At 38.4% G+C, this 22240-nt stretch overlaps 1 protein-coding gene across 1 annotated transcript; it reads left to right on the forward strand.

Moving 5' to 3' along the window:
• The first annotated feature begins 876 nt into the window (after window positions 1-876).
• Window positions 877-21027, forward strand: LOC145590748 (peroxisomal 2,4-dienoyl-CoA reductase [(3E)-enoyl-CoA-producing]-like). The gene is made up of 5 exons (XM_081647149.1): window positions 877-1092; window positions 2681-2840; window positions 10561-10730; window positions 10844-11066; window positions 20671-21027. The coding sequence occupies exons 1-5, from the start codon at window positions 904-906 to the stop codon at window positions 20823-20825; spliced, it is 897 nt and encodes a 298-aa protein (XP_081503275.1). The 5' UTR covers window positions 877-903; the 3' UTR covers window positions 20826-21027.
• Window positions 21028-22240: the final 1213 nt, after the last annotated feature.

Consider the following 22240-nt stretch of genomic DNA (forward strand, 5'->3'; position numbering starts at 1 on the left):
CATACATTACTACTTAGAAACAACAAACAACAACACAAAATACAATATCAGCGCCATTTTCACAACAATTTTCATAAAATTGGCCAAATCCTCTACTTTTGTCATCAAAGAATCAGATGAACCTCCTTCAACCTCGAATTCATCCCCTACCCTGACTACATCTTCTTCCTTCACCCACGCAAAATAATTGCAACCCCTACACTTGAAGAACAACCTTCGTGGGTTTTTCATGGTTTCAGATACTTTCACCACAACAATTTTTGGGGGAGAACAGTTGCAAGTCACGACCTTTACCCACTCAAGCTTGTCGTCCATGGTGATAGCCTTCATTGACACAGATGTTGAACCCGATTTTGCCATAATCCCTAATCCGGAGAAGGAAGAACCCTAGAAAATTGAGAAAGTGAATAATCGAGGAAGAATTAGGGGTTTTATAAATGGGTTAGGGAAATCAGAACAAAAAAATTGGAGGGAAATAATTTTAGGGTAAATTAGTCAAATTATTATTTTTTAACCATGGTTTATGATTTAATGATGTTTTTTTAAACACAAGTTACCATTTGAATAATCAGATTAATGTTTGATTACCACAGATAATTAAAAGTTGCACCCTTTACCATTGAGAAAAAAATTAGTTAGTGATTACCAGTGAGAATTTCACAATAAAAAAATATTTTGGATGGAAAATTTTTAATCAAAAAATGACACGTGTCATTTCTGAAATCTGTTTTAGTATTATGTTATTATTGATAGAGATTAAATGACAAATTTGGCCCGGAATATGTTTTGTTAGTTGTAAATTAGACACTATTTGTCATCATCAAATCTACGATTATCATCGAAATCATCATAATAACTGGTGTGTCCTGAATAAATTCAATTTCCACCTATCAACTCAAAATCATGGAATCATCTCCATTCAAAGAAGATGTACTCAAGGGAAAAGTGGCGCTGTTAACAGGAGGTGGGACTGGAATTGGGTTTGAGATTGCAACTCAGTTTGGGAAACATGGTGCTTCTATCGCTATCATGGGCCGGCGTAGACAAGCCCTTGATGCTGCGGTTTCGTCTCTCGCTTCCCTTGGCATTCCTGTACTCCTTCCTTACCTCGAATTTGATTTGGTTTTTTTTTTTTTTTTTTTTTTTTTTTTTTTTTTGGTTTTATCAAGATTTCTTAATTTTTATGTTATTTTGTTTTTAGAATTTGACTGGTCTTGTGCTTTCTACTTGGGCGGATTGGATTTGACATGCAAATAACTGAAATGATTAATTTAGGGTGTTTTTTGTTTTATGAAGATTTCATAATTTTTATGTTATTTTGTTTTTAGAATTTGACTGGTCTTGTGCTTTCTTCTTGGGTGGATTTGACATGCAAATCATTGAAATGATTGATTTTGGGTGTTTTTATTTTTGGAATTTTGTCGATGAATACACGGAATAATCACTTTTAATTCATGTACTTTGGGATTAAGGCTTTGATTGATTGATTGACCTTTTAATTTGGACTTTATTACTCCCTTCGTCCCTTAATACAAAGTCCCATTTCCTTTTTAGGTAAACCAAAATATAATGACTCTTTGTATTTAAAGGTTGTATTTTTTGACATTATTACCCTCTTCTTTTTATGAGTTATCATCTTTTTTCCTTTACTTTTTTTGTAATTTTAATATCAATTCCCAACACTTTCAATTCAACTGTGTAACCTTTCAGGCGTTTGGGCTGTTTAGTATAGGCGTTTGGTATCCGGTAATAAATTGCAGTAATGTGAATTAAATAAAGGGTAATATGGAAAACAACCTATAATTTTCATGGACAAACTCATCCCCTAAGCCTTTCTTTTAATGATTACCATCCATTATAACTTGGGAGGTGATTTTAGATATGAAAGGGAGATTAGGAAGAAAAATAGACTGTTTGGTGGTTATCTTGAGTGATCGTGGTAATGAACATTGATTATCTTTCCAAATTTACACTCAAATTCATTACTGTTACCATTGTTTATAACTGGTTACCTAACGAGCTGTTGAAGGAGGAATTTGCAGGCTATAATGGGTAGAAAAAGTTGTCTTGCTAATGCATGGTAGGGTAGCTTTTGATGCTGGTATCACAGCAGGTTATTGCAATAGACCTAATGGTAGAGATGTTGCGATTTAGTTCTTTATTTTAAAGTTAAATACTTTCCTTTTAGATAACAATCTCATTCCAACTATTTCCTGAAGTAATTTTTGGATGAAAGTTAGCTGAAAATTATACAACAGTAGTACGGTGAATTGTTCCTGTAGACGTGATTAGAGTTGAGGCAAACCAACCTCATTAAATAGGTTATTGCAATGAAACCTGTTTGTAAAGGTGCTGGACAATCTTAATACATGTGGTGACTTTTCATTTTGGTCCTGCTTAATTTATGTGGCGGTTGTCATGCTTTAAGCATGAAACCTTAACCTACTGTGTCTTGTACTTTCCAACAACTATAGTCTTTCCCTTCTCCCTTTTCTGTCCTTTTTATAATTTTTTATTTTGGCATTTGTATGTGGATAGAGTTTAATTTTGACTTAACTGTATGTAGCGGAGCTTGTCTGGTAGTTTATAGAATGTAATAGTTGAATATGGTTCTGATTTTTCATTCCTTAGCCTGTAGAATTTTTCTCCTGATTTGCATCAATATCTTTGTTATCTGCAGGCCATTGGGTTTGAAGGGGATGTACGAAAGCTGGAAGATGCAAGAAGGGTAGTGGAGTCAACTTTCCAGCATTATGGACAGATTGACATTCTTGTAAATGCTGCAGCTGGCAATTTTCTTGCGTCAGCAGAGGATTTATCTCCTAATGGATTTCGAACAGGTTAGGAGTTAATCCATCCTATCATCTCAAATGGCTAGCATGATGTCCTTCCTCAAGCACCACAGTTATGACATATCACTTCTATGAGTATATATTGTCTTCTTGATTATACAAAGTCATTTATCATTAAGAGGAAATGACTTGCATGATGAGCTTTTGAAATCTGAAGTATGACTAGCAATGGGTGTTGTTTGTGTTTAGAAATAAGTTTTTAGACTGGAAAAAGAAATTTCTTATTTTAAAACGAATTGTAAAAGCTAGAATACCAAAACCTTAACATGTATCCATATATGAATTTTCATGCCTATCACATTGCAAATCTAACAAACATTCAGAGATCCTACCTAACAATTCCAAGGTAAAGCACAAAATTCCAACCATCGTCACTCACCTTTTATCATTTTCCACTTTATATCATTACAGTAGCTTATTCATTAACAAACTCACGAGTCTACATTCAGAGATAGTTACTAACATACCGTTCAAATCTTGAGTTTATTTGAGAATTGAGGCATATATATCCCCCAGGCCCCAACAAAAAAATAATAATAAATGAAATGAAGACAAATATACATTATGTTATAAAATTCAAGTTGGTTCTTCCCTCTCGCATCACTGGATCTCCCCTCCCTTCTTGAAAATGTCCTAGGCTAGCATTTTCTCTATTATTTTTTTTGCAGATATTACTTAGTTTCACTTTCTATATTTGGAAATTTTATTTAGATTTATCACTTTCCTTTTTGTTTAATAAATTTTCTTTCTCTCTCTCATATCACATAGGTCTACTTTTTCCTTTCTCTCTATCTCTTTCATCTCCAAAAATTGCCTAGGAGTCTGTGAATTTGAAAGTGATGCATCTAATAAAAAAAGGAGGAAGTAGTATATTTTTTGCATGTGCTAATGTTGAGAAAGCTGGGGTTATTCATGAGGTGACGTGTAGGTGTATGAAAAAGGCTTTTGGCAATTAATGGATCTTGATAAAACTATCATCTTATAAAGGAGAGAAAGAGGATCCTTGCTGCTGGTTTTAGAGTGAGATTCTGGATATTGATGATAGATACTTGGGCTCTCCAATAATTATTGGAAAATCTATGGTGATAATTAAAGGAGTAAAGGTATTATAGAAAAGGTGTGTAAGAAGACTCCAAGCGTGGAAAGGTATATTTTTTTGTAAAGCAGGTTGAGAAGTTTTGATTAAGGTAGCGATCCATCCAATTCGAACCTTATTTCCTTCCTTTCTTTTCAGATGAACTACAGTCATTGACTCATTGATTTCACATTTTGGGTAGAGTTAAAAGAAAGGTGAGCCGAAGATGCATTGGGCTGCATGGAGGAAACTTTGTAGCACCAAGGCAGCGTGCGGTCTTGGTTTTCTTGATTTGAAGATGTTTAATGCAGCGCTTTTGAGGAAGCACGTGTGGCGTCGTATGCCCCACAGTTTTTCCTTGGAAGGTTAAACTCAAGGGCATGATGTTTCCCAGAAATAAATGTCTTGAGTTCATTGCTGGATGTTATCTTAGCTAGAAATGATGGGGTGTTTGAGGGTGCCAAAATGGGTGGTATAGTGAGGAATGAGATGGTGTGTGTATGGTGGACTACAGATTAATTTTGGCGAGTCCTTGGATTTGTAGAACTCAATCACGGATAGTTTGCCTAGAGGTAACTTGTGTGAGAATTTGATGGTATGTGAGCTAATCAATGAGAATTCTGGCTGTTGGTATATAGAAAAGATTTAGCAGACCTTTCCATTTGAGAGGGAACAAGTCCTTATCATACTATTGAGTTCTCATTCTTCTGTTGATAACATTTGCTAGAGTTTAGAGGACAGGGAATATTCTGGTCGTTCAGCTGACTAAGCTTTCTTTGCGCAGAGGTTATTGAGTTGGGGTTGCTGCAACTTTGGGTTGTTCATACATATAGAAAAAAACTTAAAACACTACAAGAATTAAAATAATATTCTCTTTTGGAGGGCATATAGTGGAACCCAAACCAGCCTAGATTGGATCTTCACAAGTTTTTTTTTAGTCTTGGGGAATTTTATTGTACAGTTTTTCTTTCATGAATGGACAATGGTGGAAATTGAATTACACACTCGGAGGAGTTGTGTCTTCATTATGCTGGTTTAGGAAGAGTGTCATAGGGATTTTGAGCAGATTATTTCCTTGTGGACCTTGTTTGGGCTTGCTTTAAGAGGATGAATGTGTTAATACATTGCAGATCTGTGTCATATTGGTGGGCTATTTGGGGAGGTAGAATGTAGAAATAGGAGAAGTTTCCATGGAGAGATTTTTTAGGAACATTGCCTATATTGATAAGCTGCTAGGGGAACTGAAGAAGGACAAGGAGGAGGGACTTCAACTCATCGTAGTGCATTGGGTATAGGGAAAGTGGAAAGATTTTTAGCGTATAGGATTTGCTTGTAGAGGAAGCAAGTGAGTTTGCTGGAGGGAAAGGAAGGTGAACTGCAATGTGTGTTGAAGAGATTAAGGGGAGAGGGGGTATTGAGAAAGTCACAAGGAGTCTATTTGCTTTCTGGGATAAAACAAGCCTTTAAAAAGCTTCTACCTTTCAGTTTCCCCCTTTCTTCATTGCTGTTGCTGCTGCTCATTGATTTTTCCTGATGGGTTTTGGTCTGAGTGTGGTTGTACGAGATAATGCTGCTATGTCCAAGCTTGGCGTTACCTGGCATTTTCATGATATGTTAGTAGTTGATTGGCAGAGGCAAAGAATATTTTTGTTTGAAACTAGTAGAGCATGGCTATAGAAATGTAATTATCAAAATTGATAATAATAATCTGATAAACACATTTCAAAAAATGAACGGTTGGTTGGAAAAGCCTACATCTCATCTTAAGTGACATCTTTCATATTTGTGAAATTTGAGTTGAGTCCTTGGTCTCCTTGCCTTGGGTGGTTTCTAGTAGATTAAATGAGATCATTGTTTGTTATGGGTCATTGGTTTAAGGGTTTGGGTTAATAAGTTCAGTGTTTCTTTGTAGTCGGATGGTGTTGCTTTATTTAGTAAAATTAGCGTGTTCAATCTGCAATATACTCAGAGATAAAGTAGCAAAATGCCTAAACCTAATCGAGTCTCACGAAATATATTATGCTCCTCTGAGCATAATTTAACCCAAAAAAATATAGCTTTTTAATAAGAGAAGAAAATTTGCGTTGAATTAAATGAGAAGAGCATGTAGGAAGATAAGCTTTTATCTAACTTAAGAAGCTGTTACATGTAAGCCTGATCTATATGATTGATGAGCCCACTAAAGCCTGGGTAACTCTATCCCATGGCAATTTGTCGGATCGTCTAGCTCCTACACAATTATTTTCCGTTCTAACCAAAGACACCACTGTACAACGATATAGACAAAAAGGCATTATGCAACAGCACCTTCTAATTCATCAAATCATCTCATCAAACAAAATACGAAACAACCTAAATAATCTAAGCTTGCAACGTTAACTGCTGAACATTTTAATTGTTGATCTTTTAATATACAAAATTTTGCTTATTCGATATAATGAGTAAATTCTTAAACACGACTTTGTAACTTTCTTACATTAATCATAAATGAGCAGAACTTTCGCCTTGGTTTTAAAAAGCGCGCCTCGCTCTAGGGAAATGGGCTTTAGCTAGGCGAGGCTCAATCACCTACGGAACGCGCGCCTTGTGCGCCTCAAAGCGCCTTTGGTAAGGCGCGCCTTTGTGCCTCAAGAAAAATAACTAAGATTTATGTTATAAATTGAAGAATGATGGACATTGTTTCAAATTGAGACTACCTTTGCTTTACATATATCATTATTTAATTTATTATGAATCTTTTTAATTGGTATTAAGTACAATCAAAGTAAAAAATAATTTGAAATGAATATATAAATACATGCGCCTTGCATACAAAAGGCGCGCGTCTTCGCCTTGCGCCTCGCGCTAGGCTGCAAGGACCATTTGCGCCTTTTAAAACTAAGACTTTCGCATGTCTACAAAATGCCATTTTTAAAAATTTTGCTCATTTATCTCAAAATGAGTATGACAATAACCAATTTACAAGTCTGTGCAATTAACTTTAAACTTGTTTGTTTTAGATGAACTCAATTACATAAATTTGCTCATTTGCACAAATGCGTTCATCAGATTGTTTTGCTCAAAATTTGCTGCAATAAACATCAGAGTCAAACAATTTTCCCAAAAAAAATTCATAGCAAATTTGTGATTCAATTGAAATTTACATAATTAATTCATTTGGGATTTTTTTATTTTATTTTATTTTAATTTTTTTTAAAAAAAACTTCTCAATTACCGTAAGAAACTCAAAGATGGGTTTGATTTTGGTGGAGTAATTAGGCAGCAATGTTGCATGCAAGTTACCCAACAAGGATGAAGAGAGGAAGATTTATAGGATAATTCTCCTTGGAGGCTTCTATTCAATATTCACGAGCATACTAGGGTTTACACACAATACTCTAATATATTAGAAAGCTAATATGGACAAATAATATTTACATATTTTCATGTCTTAACAAGATTAATTGGATTTGGTAATGAATCTGGGATATTCATTTTGTGTTTACCAATTGTTGGTATTTTTGGAAAATTGATCTCAAGTAAGTGAGATTGGAGAATTGTTGTTATTTTTACAGATAAGGAGATATTTTATACGAAGATTTGAAGCAATAAAAAATATCGATTGATGTTTCAAAGTGAAAGAGAAGAGAGAAAATGAAAATATGCATAGGAGATGGATGGAGTTTTGTGGTAAGGGGAGGGAAGAAAAATAGGGTATTTTAATTGGAGAGAGAAAGAGAGAGGTGGTGAAGGATTTTTTATGTTGTCAAATAAAACACCCTAACAATCAAAATAATTATAAATCCTACCATATCTAGTAATTTTTGGAGATTTAGCTAGCTCGTTACAGACTAAAGTGATTAACCTAACACATACTAAACAAAAACTAGAGATATTATGAACGAAGTAATCACATCAATCAAGCACCAAGGAAATAGGTCAAGCATAACTCTTCACTCAAGCAACACAAAGGGTATAGAAAATGAGAATAAGATGTGAACTAAGAAATTCATTATCGATGATTTAAAGCACAATCCAACAACCTATCAACCTATTGGGGTTGATTGATTTCTCATACACACAAGATTACTCTATCATCATAAGCTTGCTTACAACAAGGTACAATTAAAAGAAATCTTTCAATGAATCACACTATCGTTATATCCTTGGTCAATTCACCCAATTACAACAAATGATTGGCCATTCATATGAAATAATTGGAAAATCATGAAAAGTAAAGTAGTTAATCACAAATAATCCCAAACCTAACCCTTAATATGCTCAAGATCCAAGCTTACTGTGCAGTCCATGCATGAGGGAATCAGTTTGTTTGGAGTCTTTTTTTACAAAACTGGTGAAGGCGTGCTGGTCCCATGAGCACAGCCTGCAATTTCTCCCTTCACTCTCCTCCTTAGCTTCATGCTTCTTTCTCGGCTTCCATGCTCGGCCAAACAACCTCCCAATGAACTTGGGAAACCCAAGAAACCTACACAAAGGTAGCAAAGCAAATGGGAGAGTAGGATTGATAAGGCAATGCATGAAAACCGTTAAGAAAACGAGCATAAACGTGCATTCACTATTTACCAGTGAAGCACAATGCATGAATATTATTGGATTCAAAAGCTACAAAAACAAGCTAAAAACAAGCACGAAACCTAACTTGAAATGACATTATATGTCACTCGTCAAAAGGGGGTGAGAGCGGTATTTGAGATGTAAAATACAAATTGCTGAAAATTTAGGCTGTTTAATTATTATTTATTTATTTTCTTTATTTTTTCTGCTTTCCATTTTGTTATTTTTAAGCCTCATTCGCCTAAGTAGTCTAACTAACTTAATTTAGACCTATTCATTGAAATTATGGAAACACTCTTTCTTTTGAAATTATTCTTCTTTTTTTGAAAGATTTAAAATTACTCTTCTAAACACATGAAATTAATTGTAAGGGAAACTTTTCACTTCATTAGTCATCAAAACATTCCTGATCAGAAAGTGACATTTACACATTTTTTTTGGCTTAATTAACGTTCAGCATCCGAGCTTTCATGAAATGGTAAAACCATCTTAATGAAATCTGTATGAAGGCAAATTACATAACTCTATGTTCCTTACAATAGAGATCACATGATACTAGAAAATAAAGACTTACTAGCCAAAAGCCACTTGAACATGACAGGTTAAATTAAAGTCAGGAGGAATCTGCAAGTCTGAAACCAAGTTGTCAGCGTGTAAAGATAAGCCCAAAACTCATTCTGTTTTTTCTCATAAATCTATGATTTATCACTTGCAGGACTCTCACTTATTCAATTGTAAAGAAAGTAAAAAGTCGTTGGAAGAAAGGTTCTGTAATACAGTAATGTCGTTTCCAGCATGCTGCAATGCGAAATCATCATCTCCCAACCACTCCCACGTCTTATGCCACCACCTTTCCTAACCTGAACCATAATATGGTGCAGCAGCACACACATGCACTGAGTCCTAGACCAGTACTGAGCTAAAAATCTTCGAGCAAGAGACTGTTTCTCAAGAAATTGTGCAATTGTGCTTGAAGTTTGTAAAGCACTTAATGATTCAGTTGCGTCATCACCTTCTTTTCCTTGTCTTTTTCAGTTCTATGAAATATAATAGTCACAATGCCAATTGAGTTATCGATTCCTCCATTAAGATTAGAGTTGGCAAGCGTGTTGTATCGTGCCGTGCTTGTGTTCATATTTGAAAATAAGCTAGTTGGGAAAACTCAACACCAATGCAATCCGTTTAGTTAACCTTGTCATGTCGTGGTGACCATATACTTAAAAACGTGTCGGAAACCCTTAATACTAAATACTAATATACTTTTTCCTTGTTTGATTCGTTGTCGTGTTATATTCAAAAGAGTTTGCTTCTTTCAAGAGATTTATCGTCAATACCCTAAATTATTAGTTGCGTTTCTTAGGCGGGCTGAGTTGTTTCGGTTTTGTGTTGTAATCTCAACACCAACCTGACTTATTTAATTAAATGTGTCATGTCATGTTGTGTTGACCCGTTTAATTAAACGGGTCGTAAACCCTTGGCACTAACCCGTTTCTTTTCGTGTCAAATCGGGTTGTGTTGTCTCAGTGTTTGCTATTTCCAATTAAAATCCAATTCCTCCACACATTGTACGGTTAAAAAATGAAGAAACATGTAAGCAAGATGTACACTAGCCCCCTCATTTGTATCCTACTATTATATTAAGATAGAAAATTAAGTGAAGTGTTGCTTCCTCTATCACATTTACTTTTGTCTTACCCAGTTATTAGTTTAATACTTATTCTGGTATATCGCTTTAGCAATATGCCAATTGTTAAATATATTTTCAAAATACACAAACTCAAAATTTGTTAATTTTTACTCTTTATTCAAACATTTTTTATATTAATACAATTTGTAGTTATTTTAAACTAATTGACATTTATCTTCAAGTCTATCTTGAGTCAAGTTCAAACCTAGAATTCATTGAGTCGATTTCAAGCTTGAGTTTGTGATGCGCTTGCAATTTATTCAAGTCAGGTGGAGCTCAAGTTCATGCACTTTTTAAAATCAATAATACCCCTAGTGCGGACATCAATTTTCTTGAAGTTTTAAGAAATCTTTAACGTTGCCCACTGACTGCATACGTTTCTCACTCTGCAGTGATGGATATTGATTCTGTTGGGACATTCACTATGTGCCATGAAGCACTAAAATATCTCAAGAAAGGGGGGCCAGGAAGAAAGTCATCCAGTGGTGGACTAATATTGAATATAAGTGCGACATTGCATTACACAGCTTCTTGGTATCAAATTCATGTATCTGCGGCCAAGGTTAGTTGTAAAAAATGCTATATCTGGGTCCCTAAAAACATTTTTTTGCTTCCAGTATTCTAGGTTATTCCTTTCTCTCCCCATTAATTGTCAATTGGTGGGTGGTGATGCAGGCAGCTGTTGATGCAACTACCAGAAACTTGGCATTGGAATGGGGTACAGATTATGATATTAGAGTCAATGGAATAGCGCCAGGTCCAATTGGTGATACACCTGGAATGAGTAAACTTGCACCCGAAGAGATAACAAGCAAAGCTAAAGATTACATGCCACTTTATAAACTTGGTGAGAAATGGGACATTGCTATGGCTGCGGTATATCTTGCGTCAGATGCAGGTGAGCAATTCATTTTTATGTATTTTTTCCTTCTTTACTACTTGATGTACCTAATTATGGTACTTAGTATATACGAAGCTGTATTTTGTTATAGAAACTACTAATCTCTCCCCCCCCCCCCCCCCCCCTCTCCTAAATTTACTAGAAAATGATGTCAAGATGTGCAATTATTGACTCCATGGCTTATTGACGTATATATGCTTGCTGGCATTTATGATATCAAGTGTACTGGTCTAGTTGCATTTCTCCATAGACATGCACTGTAGTGTCGAATACTATTATTCTTACTTTTTATGCCTTGTTAAAAAATTTGAAATTTAGTTCTTTTACGCAAACTTGAGCTTGTAAATCAGTAGGAAGAAAAAAGAATGTAAATACACCTTTTCCATGTAGAAGGACAGTAAGCAGCTGTCACATTTCAGTTAGGTGGTGTGGCACACCAAAAACACAGATTTATATTAATAATTGTTCCACATGCAACATAAGATTGACAACCAAACTACTACTGCCCTGCATTCCTGCTTGATTTTTATTATTATCTTTCAATGAAACTAAGATATATTTATGCTCAAAAAATCTCTTTAATTCTGCAATGAATCGGCCCAACCCAACTCCACCAACCCAAGTTTACACAAGGAAGCGCAAAAATACTGGAGCAGGACAGCAGTAGCAGCAATTTTGAAATCAATTTTGAAATCAACAACAAAAGCAGACAACACAGCGAAAGAAGACAAAAAGGAATGATTGAATAGAATGTTTGTATTTTTTGCCATTCTGGCAAAAGGAGGACAGCTTGTGTATTGGCTAGGTTACATGAGGGAAAGGGGATCCTTAGTATTTAAGGCACTAGGAGAGAAGGGGAATGTTATGCGAGTTTTGTTGCTCATCTAGCGTAGCCGTAATAGTAGATAGCTCTCCAAGATTCCATCTTTATCGTAATAGCAGTAGCAGTAGCCTTAACTCGTAGTCCTCATTGTCATCTTCAATCAAAAATCCTCAAGCTTCCTCTATTTCTTGTGTTTTATCTTGCTCTGAGTCTATTGCAATTGGTATCAGAGCACTCGATCATGGTGACCCCGACGTTAACCCAGAGAGCCGATGCGGCAGACGAGAAGATTGGAGAGGTGGAGTCCAGGTTACAGACTATCGAACAAAGGTTCGACTTGCAAGAAGTCCACCTGAAGACTATTGCAGAGAAGATTGGTACCCAGGAGACCACCATTGGAAGAGCGGTGCAGGCCGCGGTGGCAGGGTGCTGGAGGCAGAACGGAAAAGGACTAGGACTGAGGATGCCTTGGCTCATACCACCATGCGGCTAGAGGACAGGCTAGACCGCTTCCGAATCGATCACGATCGGTTGGCGGCGATTGAGAGGGAGAATAATCAGAAGTTTCGGGAAGAGATTAAGAGGACCGCAGCTGGGTCAGGGTTTCCCGACCACCGGTACAGCCTCATCCGATCATTCAACCCATCAATCTTGATGCTGAGGTAAGCCACAACGCTGGCCATGGAGAGAATGAGGTGCGATCTCCATTGAGGAAGGGTTGGAGAGGCGGCGGCAATGGCGAGGAAGAGCAGTTTGGGTTTCGCCATTGGCATGGTAGCGGCGACGGTGGTGGAGATAACAGGGGACAGTGGAAGCACCGTAAGCTTGATATGCCAGTTTTCGAGGGCACCGATCCCGATAACTGGATAGTAAGGGCTGAAATGTTTTTCGATTTTTACCAATTGCAAGAGAGAGAGAAGCTCGAAGCCGCGGTGGTAGCTATGGATGGGGCCACCCTTAAATGGTTTCAATGGGAGAAGAAGCGACGACAGGTGACGGGGTGGATGGACCTCAAGCAGCGTTTACCGTGTGAGTTTCGGCCCTCTCACTCCGGGTCATTGTACGAGCAGTGGTTGGCTGTGCAACAAGGAGGTTTGGTGGAGGAGTATAGGAGGAGATACATCGAGCTAGCTGCTCTTTTGGAAGGAATCCCAGAAAGCCTCATGTTAGCTCAATTTATAAATGGACTGAGAGAGGATGTCAAAACGGAGCTCAGTATGTTGAATCCGTTTAATCTGGAGGGTGCTATGGAATTGGCGGGTCGGATCGAGGAGAAAAATCGGGTTCAACAATATAAAAAGGCTCTTTTTACTAGGTTTAAGTTTATGCCAGCCCAAAACTCCGTCCAGAGCCCAAACCCACCTAAATCTGGCGGGTTTGGGATAATCCAAACATATGGAGTCCCAAATCACACGAGCCCAGCCAAGTCGTGATCCAAAAATTCAGAGTTGCAGGCTTCAGTGGACATGGATGCTCCGACGGGAAATTCCCACGACCGAAGCTCCGGCTAGACGCGCCGCCTAACTGAGGCGGAAATACAGGATCGGAGGGCGAAAAATTTGTGTTTTTGATGTGATGAGAAGTGGGGAGTGGGCCATAAGTGTAAAAGGAGGGAGATGAGTGTTCTCTTGGTGGCAGGAGAGGATGAAACACCACTTGAAGAGGAAGAGGAGGAGGACGTAGCTGTGGCTGAGGAGTTAGGGGTTTCGTTGTGTTCAGTGATTGGAATTTCTAATCTAAAAACCATGAAATTGCGGGGAGAGATAGGAGGGAAGGAAGCGGTGGTGATGATAGATCCGGGGGCGACGCACAATTTTATATCGCTCTAGCTGGTGGCCGAGACGGCGGTTCCGATCACAAAAGGAGTGTTCTGTGTAGCCCTTGGAAACGGAGAAACGGTAAAGGGGCAGGGTGTTTGCCAAAGCGTGGAAGTGAAATTGAATGGCGGAGTTCAAGTGGTGGAGGATTTTCTACCCCTCGACTTGGGCAATGCCGACCTTATCCTCGGTATCCAATGGCTCGAAAAATTGGGCTCGGTGAGGACGAATTGGAGAACTCAGATAATGAAATTCTGGAAGAATGGGCAATTGGTTACCATCAACGGTGACCCTTCTCTTGAAAAGACTCAAGTTTCCTTAAAAGCTATGATCAGAACACTGTGTAAGGAAAAACAGGGTCTGTGGGTGGAATTGAGCAAAATAGAGAGGGGTGATAAGGTGGAGGGTGTGGCAGAAGAGCCACCACAGCAACCACCCTAGTTCATGGCCGAACTGTTGGGCCAATTCCAGCATGTTTTTGACATGCCAAGTGGCCTTCCACCCCACCGGAATTATGAGCATTCTATTGTTTTGAAAGGAGGAAGCCATCTGCTTAGTGTACGACCGTATCATTACCCCCAAATTCAAAAGGATGAGATTGAAAAATTGATCCAAGAAATGCTCCAAGCCGGCATAATACGCCCTTCTACAAGTCCGTTTTCTAGCCCGGTCATTCTAGTGAAAAAGAAGGATGGCTCGTGGCGTTTTTGTGTGGATTAGAAAGCCTTGAACAAGGAAACCATTCCGGATAAATTTCCAATTCCGGTCATTGATGAGTTGCTTGACGAACTACAAGGAGCAAGGTTGTTTACTAAGTTAGACTTGAAATCCGGCTACCATCAAATTAGAGTCAAAGCGGAAGATGTGCACAAAACCGCATTTCGGACACACGAAGGACATTACGAATTCCTAGTAATGCCCTTCGGGTTAACAAATGCCCCAGCTACTTTTCAATCACTCATGAATGAGGTGTTTGAGCCATACTTGAGAAAGTTTGTCTTGGTGTTTTTTGATGATATTTTAGTGTATAGCAAAGAAGAAGAGGAGCATGTGGCACATGTGAAGGTGGTCTTGGAAACATTGTCTAAGCATACCTAGTATGCTAACATAAAAAAGTGCGAGTTTGGCAAGAGAGAAGTAGCTTATTTGGGTCATGTGATCTCGGAGAAGGGGGTGGCCATGGACATGGACAAGGTGAAGTCCATTGTGGAGTGGGAAGAGCCAAGGAACTTGAAGGAGTTGAGAGGCTTTCTTGGCCTCACCGGATACTACCGGAAGTTTGTGGCAAACTACGCCCAAATTGCCGGCCCGTTGACCACTCAAGTGAAGAAGGATAATTTTGGGTGGAATCAAGAAGCATCTCAAGCTTTTGCGGCACTAAAATCTGCCATGATTTCAGCCCCCGTGTTGGCTATGCCCAATTTTCAACTCGAGTTTGTTCTCGAGACCGATGCCTCGGGGTATGGAGTGGGGGCCGTGATGATGCAACAAGGAAGGCCAATTGCATATTTTAGCAAGCTACTTGGGGTAAGGAATCAAGCCATGTCAATATATGAGAAAGAGCTAATGGCAATTAGCTTGGCGGTCATGAAGTGGAGGCATTATCTTTTGGGAAGAAGGTTTGTCATTCGCACCGATCAACAAAGCTTGAGGTTCCTCACTCAACAAAGGGAAGTCGGGGGTGAGTATCAAAAGTGGATGAGGAAATTGATGGGTATGGACTTTGACATCCAATACAAACCCGGGGCTTCAAATAGGGTAGCCGATGCTCTATCAAGAAAAGTGGGAGGGCAAACACAATTAGCTGCTCTGATTTCCACTCAAGGGGTGGATTGGGTCGAGTTGGAGGCTGAAATAGCCCAGGATTCGTGGCTTAGTGGACTGAGAAGTAAGTTGGCAGAAGGTTTGAATGAAGGCAGAGGCTTTGCTCTGTGTGGCAGCAGGGTATTATTCAAAGGGCGCATGGTAATACCGAAGAATTCGATGTTCATCCCCAAGCTTTTGAAAGAGTATCATGATTCACCCATGGGGGGACACGATGGAGAAGTGAAAACTTACCTTAGGGTGGCTACGGACTGGTTTTGGCCGGGTATGAGGAAGAGTAGGGGAGTTTGTGAGGCATTGTGAAGTCTGTCAACGAAGCAAATCATCACCTCAACCTGCCGGTTTGCTTCAACCCCTGCCCGTGCCGGAGGTGGTGTGGGATGACATCTCCATGGATTTTATAGAGGGCTTGCCGCTCTCAAAAGGGGTCAATGTGATCTTAGTGGTCGTGGATCGGCTGTCCAAGTACAGTCACTTCGTGGGCCTCAAGCACCCATTCAATGCTCTTAAGGTAGCCGATGTGTTTGTGAAGGAAATAGTCCGCTTACATGGGTTTCCATCCTCCATAGTTTCCGATCGAGATAAGGTGTTCATGAGCCTCTTTTGGAAGGAGCTATTCCGATTGCAAGGGACACACCTCAATAGAAGTACCCATATCACCCTCAATCGGATGGACAAACGGAAGTTGTAAACAAATGTTTAGAAGCTTACCTTCATTGCTTTGTGGCCAACCAACCAAAAAATTGGGCTCAATGGTTGCCTTGAGCCGAGTACTCGTACAACACCTCACCACACCTCTCAACCAAGATGACTCCTTTCAAGGTGGTGTATGGTCGTGATCCACCAAAAATCTGGAAAATGAGGGAGGATGCTACCATGGTGAAAACCCTGGAAGAGGGGTTGAAGGAAAGGGATCTGATTTTGGATGAGTTGAAGGTGAATCTCAACAGGGCACAGCAGCTCATGAAGGAGAGCTCGGATAGCAAATGGAGGGAAGTGGAATTTAACATTGGGGATTGGGTGTACCTCAAATTGCAGCCCTATAGGCAACAATCCTTAGCAAGCCGCCCCTTTGAGAAGCTGGCTGCACGTTACTATGGCCCTTTTGAGGTCATTCAACGGGTGGGGAAGGTAGCTTACCGCCTGCAGTTGCCTGAGGAGAGCAAGATACATCCGGTTTTTCATGTGTCCCAACTGAAAAGGGTCGTGGGAGATACACCAGTCAACCCAACCCTGCCCATTCAACTCACTGCCACATTAGAGTTGGAAGTGGAGCCTGAAGCAGTGCTGGCAGTCCGCAAGAAGGAGGAACAAGGCAAGCATCATACTGAAGTTCTGCTCAAGTGGTTGGGATTGCCCGAGTTTGAGGCTACTTGGGAGGACTATGAGGCCATTAACATGCGATTTCCATCTTTCCACCTTGAGGACAAGGTGAGTGTCCTTGGGGGAGGGGGGGGGGGAGTATTGCAATGAATCAGCCCAACCCAACTCCACCAATCCAAGTTTACACAAGGAAGCGCAAAAATACTGGAGCAGGACAGCAGTAGCAGCAATTTTGAAATCAACAACAAAAGCAGACAACACAGCGAAAGAAGACAAAAAGGAATGATTGAATAGAATGTTTGTATTTTGTGCCACTCTGGCAAAAAGGAGGAGAGCTTGTGTGTTGGCTAGGTTACATGAGGGAAAGGGGATCCTTAGTATTTAAGGCACTAGGAGAGAAGGGGAATGTTATGCGAGTTTTGTTGCTCATCTAGCGTAGCCGTAATAGTAGATAGCTCTCCAAGATTCCATCTTTATCGTAATAGCAGTAGCAGTAGCCTTAACTCGTAGTCCTCATTTTCATCTTCAATCAAAAATCCTCAAGCTTCCTCTATTTCTTGTGTTTTATCTTCTGTTCTGTTTCTTGAGCTTTGAGTCTATTGCAAATTCCTCATCCCTCCTTTATAATAATATTGAATATGGAATTTTCAAATCTGTAGTTTGTGGTGACATCCAACGTTCCCAAGTGTAGTCTCTCTGTGATTGTTTGCTTTATTTGCTAAGCGAGGCTTCACTTTTACAAGATTCTCTATTATTGCAAAAAAATTTGGAAATTGTATGGAACTAATCTCTCATAATTTTTTGTGTTGTCTTCTTATGTTGCTCCCCCCCCCCCCCCCCCTAAAAATCTTCTGAAGCTGACAAAATTTGTTGCCTAAATTGTTTATAAATAAACAAAAAATTAACTCACTAGACAACCTGTGAAGTCTGATTTTTATCTTCCTTTGATTTTCATTTCTTGGTATCTCTGCTCCAAATATGAGCTATCGAGCTGTGTGTATAAAATTGAGTCACCGTTTTTGCTAATCTTGCATAGAGTGCCAAACGCTGATGGTTTATCTCTTGATGGAGTTTAGTCATGCTGCGTATTATTAGTAATTTAGTATTACTTTTGTCCAAAATAACTTCCCTGCTTCACAACTTGGAATGTCTGAGGCAGGCTTCCTGTTGCCAGTTTGCCATATCTCAGAACATTTTGTATTTTGTATTTCAATCAGACATCTGTTCTATTTTTAAGATCATTAATCAGGGTTCCTTATCTCTTTTCCTCCCTAGTATTCGTAAGTATGTTCAGTATATAATCTATTGAATGTGCTTGGTACTTATTTACCTTTTCCCCTACCTTTTTATTTTTTTATTTTTTTATTTTTTTTATTTTTTTTATTTATTTTTTTTTTGTGCATTGTTTGGGCCAGTAGATTATTTGCTTGATCAGGAATCATATAACTGCGGTTATGAATTTCTGTAAAACTTGATATGGTTTTGTACAATCATCTTTATAAATCAGGGCGTTGTTGATAGTTTTAAAAATTTTCAGTAGTACATTAGTATCCCAGTGGTTGGGAAAAGTATCCTACCTTTTGATTTTAGATGTTGGACAATGACTGTTCCTTTGATAAAAAGCATATTTGCACTTTACCGTCTGTGTTACCCTGTCAATGTAAAAGGACTTGGAACCAATTAGATGGCAAATGTTTTGTACTCTTTTCATCGATTATTTGCAGTAAATTGATCGGAGGAACCAAATAAAGGGAGAGTTTGTACTTTTGTAACTGAGATGGTGAAGGAAAAGGGAAGGGTATTGGAATCTGATATTTTGACACATTTTGTCCAAATTGGATATTGGTAGATATCCGTCTTTTCTTCCTTGCAGTTTCCTATTCCTACTTTTTACCGTCACTATGCTGAGAACTGATAAGACATTTGAACATGGAGGAGACGGAAAACAGAAAATAAAAAAGATTTTTTAAAAGGCTGCAATGAAGGAGAGGGAGCAAAGGTCAAACATGTGAGTGGGTCATGTCAAGAATCACTTTCTTTGCCTTTTTTCCTTTCAAATGTCCCTCAAAATGATAATGGAGACCCGAGGGTACACCGGTACGAAGAGTGGAAGAGTGGGACCATGATGGGGTTAAACGAGGGAGAGGGAGACTGAAAATGACTTGGTTAGAAGGAATTAGGAAGGAAATGAAGTATATGGATTTGCATGAGGATGAGCCATTTGATCGTAAAGGATGGAGGAGGAAGATTTTTGACGATGACTAAGCAGAATAATCACTCTTGGTTCATGTAGCCGACCCTGCTTATGGGATTAAGCTTTGATTGATTGATTGTTTCTTTCATTTTTCTTGACCAGTTTGATCTATCCAATGAACTTGTATACAAGTTTGATGAAGTAGTTTTTAGGATATTGTTATTCTTGGTTAACAAAAGCATTTCCTTTTGTTTTATTACTGAATTTTTTTTAATTAGCTATAGTTCCACTGCATTTAAATCATTAATAGGATAAGAGGAATATATGATTGTGAGGTACTGAAATTAGAGAAGATAAAGGGAGTATTGCAGGCCCATTTTTTGCCTTGGTTATCTTCTAAGGATTTTGATACCATGAAGCTCAATAATAAGGTCAATCATGTATCTGATCTTTTAGATTATGCTGTTTCTCCAAGAAGCCTGAAATCTGTATTCACCTCCAGACATCTATCTTCTGTTCTTTTAGATTACAAAACTCATCTAGTGCTTATAACTGGAAGTTTCCTATCTTTATTGGGAAGATGCGGATTAGTTAAGTTAAATTAAGTTCTATGTGTGGGCAGTGGATATTGTAGCCAACTATCGTAATAAGGTTACCAATAAAGAGAATGTAGGGAAGCAGACTGTTAGTTGGAGGATGCTGAATAATTCTGATATCGGAGGCATTGAAAATTTGAAAATGTTGGACTGACTTTTTAATAGTGGTGTGTATTACTTCAGAACTTTGTGTGATCTACCTTATATATTGATAATGATGGTAAAAAATCTATGTGGTAGATCCTGCATTCCTACCGTTTATCTTACCTCTCTCACGTGTATGTTTTTTTAATTAAATAAAAATACTCGTTCCCGTAAATTATTTTTCATTCTCTAATGTGTTCAAGCTTGCGCTTGTTAGGGCCTGTTCACATTTACTGAGCTGAACTGATTGGAGCGGAACTACACTGAACTGAACTAAACTGATTAGAGCTGAAATGAATATATTATGAGAGAAGGAAATTAGGAACTGAACTGAGCTGAGCTGAACTGATTGGAGGTGAACTGAACTGAACTGAAATTAAGCTGAAGTGAACAGACCCTTAGTTTTTCTGAGATTCTGCATTTAAAATTGTCTCTGCAGTTATGACTTACACCAAGACATACCTGTTAGCAATTCCTTGTCTGTCAGAATCATATTTTTGAAGTCTTTAATCCATTTTTCTGTTGTTTTTGATACTGTGACTATTAAATATCTGTGCATATGGTATATGTTGCCTCCTAGCCAAAGAAGAGAATTATATCTGGCATTACTTGCAATTTCTTTCTAATAAGATGATATTTCCATTCAAAAGTAGCTGAGTTTAGTGAGTTTAGATATGCCTCACTTCATATTTTTGTAGACACATGTTCCCTTTTTCTTTGGAATGGAAGATATCAGGCAGTAACTTAACGATTGGCTGACCAACAAGAAATTACTTATCTAGATACATTATGCTGTCTCTATGTTTATAAAGCACATAATCTTCCTCTTAAGCAATTGAAAGAACACTGCTGATTTGAATCAACTTTTGCAATTTTTCAGGTAAATACGTCAATGGATCAACACTTCCAGTTGATGGAGGACTCTGGCTGAGCCGGCCACGCCATCTGCCCAAAGATGCAGTGAAGGAACTTTCTCGTGTAGTAGAGAAAAAATCAAGAAGTGCTCCAGTTGGGCTTCCTAAGAGCAAGCTGTAATCAGTTAATAATAATAATAATAATAATAATAATAATAATAATAATAATAATAATAATACAAGGATTCTGGGTGATCGATGATCATTGCTCTTACCTTCATTAAAATCTTATTTTATTCGAACTTGGTATGGCGCTAAAGAAAACATGTTGTAATATTTGATTTTTTTTTTTTTTTAAAATTTACCAAAAACCCTTGCGACTTCACATTTAATGTTATGGGTGTTCACACGCCTGGCAAGGCGGTCGTTGCCCTACCAGGCGAGAAAGCCGATTTTCAAAACCTCGTTCTTGCGCCCGGTCAGGCATTAGTGGCCCCAATCGGGCGGCTGCCCAACGCTATTCTTACTTCATTCTCGCGCCCGGTCGGGCGGCAGCGGCTCGGAAGGGGCGAAAGACCTACACTCATTAGGGGTTGAGGGAATAAATGCATCGTCAATTGTCTATCCCTAAAACAAATGCAATTTATAAAACCTAAACAAACGTTATACGAGTATAATGTAACCATAGGGGTTGAACTACATGGAACAGTTAAACACTACTAAATGCTATCAACAATTAAGCTAGTTCGGGATAGGGAATATGTAAACTAAAGTCTAAAGACACTAAAACAAGAAATAAAACACTAAGGGAAATGGTTTAGGCATAGCATTTACTCAAGCAAAAACAATGCATGTAATCGAATGAATCATGAACTAGATATGCTTGAATATCGATGTAAGATCCAATCTAGCCACCTGTTGAGTTCAATTAGTTTCTCCTAACATAGCCTCTATCTTGTCACACTAGAACCATATATTAGAAGGTGCAATCAAGTATAAATCGATACAAATGAATCTAGTTAGGTCCGCTGTCGCATCATCAAGCATCAATTCATCCTCAATCAACAAACAACATGCACTTTGCAAGTAGATTGAAGAACATCAAGCATATAAAGATTTTTATCACAAACAAATCAATTCCAAACCTTAAGACATGCTAAAGATCCAACTACACCACAACTATCCCCTTAATGGGGGGGGTCTACTCACTAATCATGCTAACAACAAGATTAATCAACAAATTAACAAGCATCAACATGATTAAAAATCAATTAACAAAGCAAAATCAAAAGAAAGCAATGAAAATAGAGGAGAGAAGGTAAGAAATTCTCATTGATTTAATACGGAGATCTCAAAAACAATTATCACAAGTTGAATCTTCAAGCTCTAAATCCCACCATTAAAGATCTCTCACTTTCTCTCTCTAAACTACTCTAATCCTAAGCTAAACCTAGAAAGAAAAGCTCTCCTAAAACTAGAGAAAGAGATATAAAAAGAACAGAAGAAGTCTAATTGATGCCCGTACAAAACAAGCCTCGCGTATTTACAGAGCCGCTGAAATAAGCCGGACAAGGGCCCGGCACGCTTTCGCGCACG

The sequence above is a fragment of the Chenopodium album genome, chromosome 18, assembly GCF_948465745.1.
Source record: "Chenopodium album chromosome 18, dcCheAlbu1.1, whole genome shotgun sequence".
In the NCBI taxonomy this organism is placed as follows: Eukaryota; Viridiplantae; Streptophyta; class Magnoliopsida; order Caryophyllales; family Amaranthaceae; genus Chenopodium; species Chenopodium album.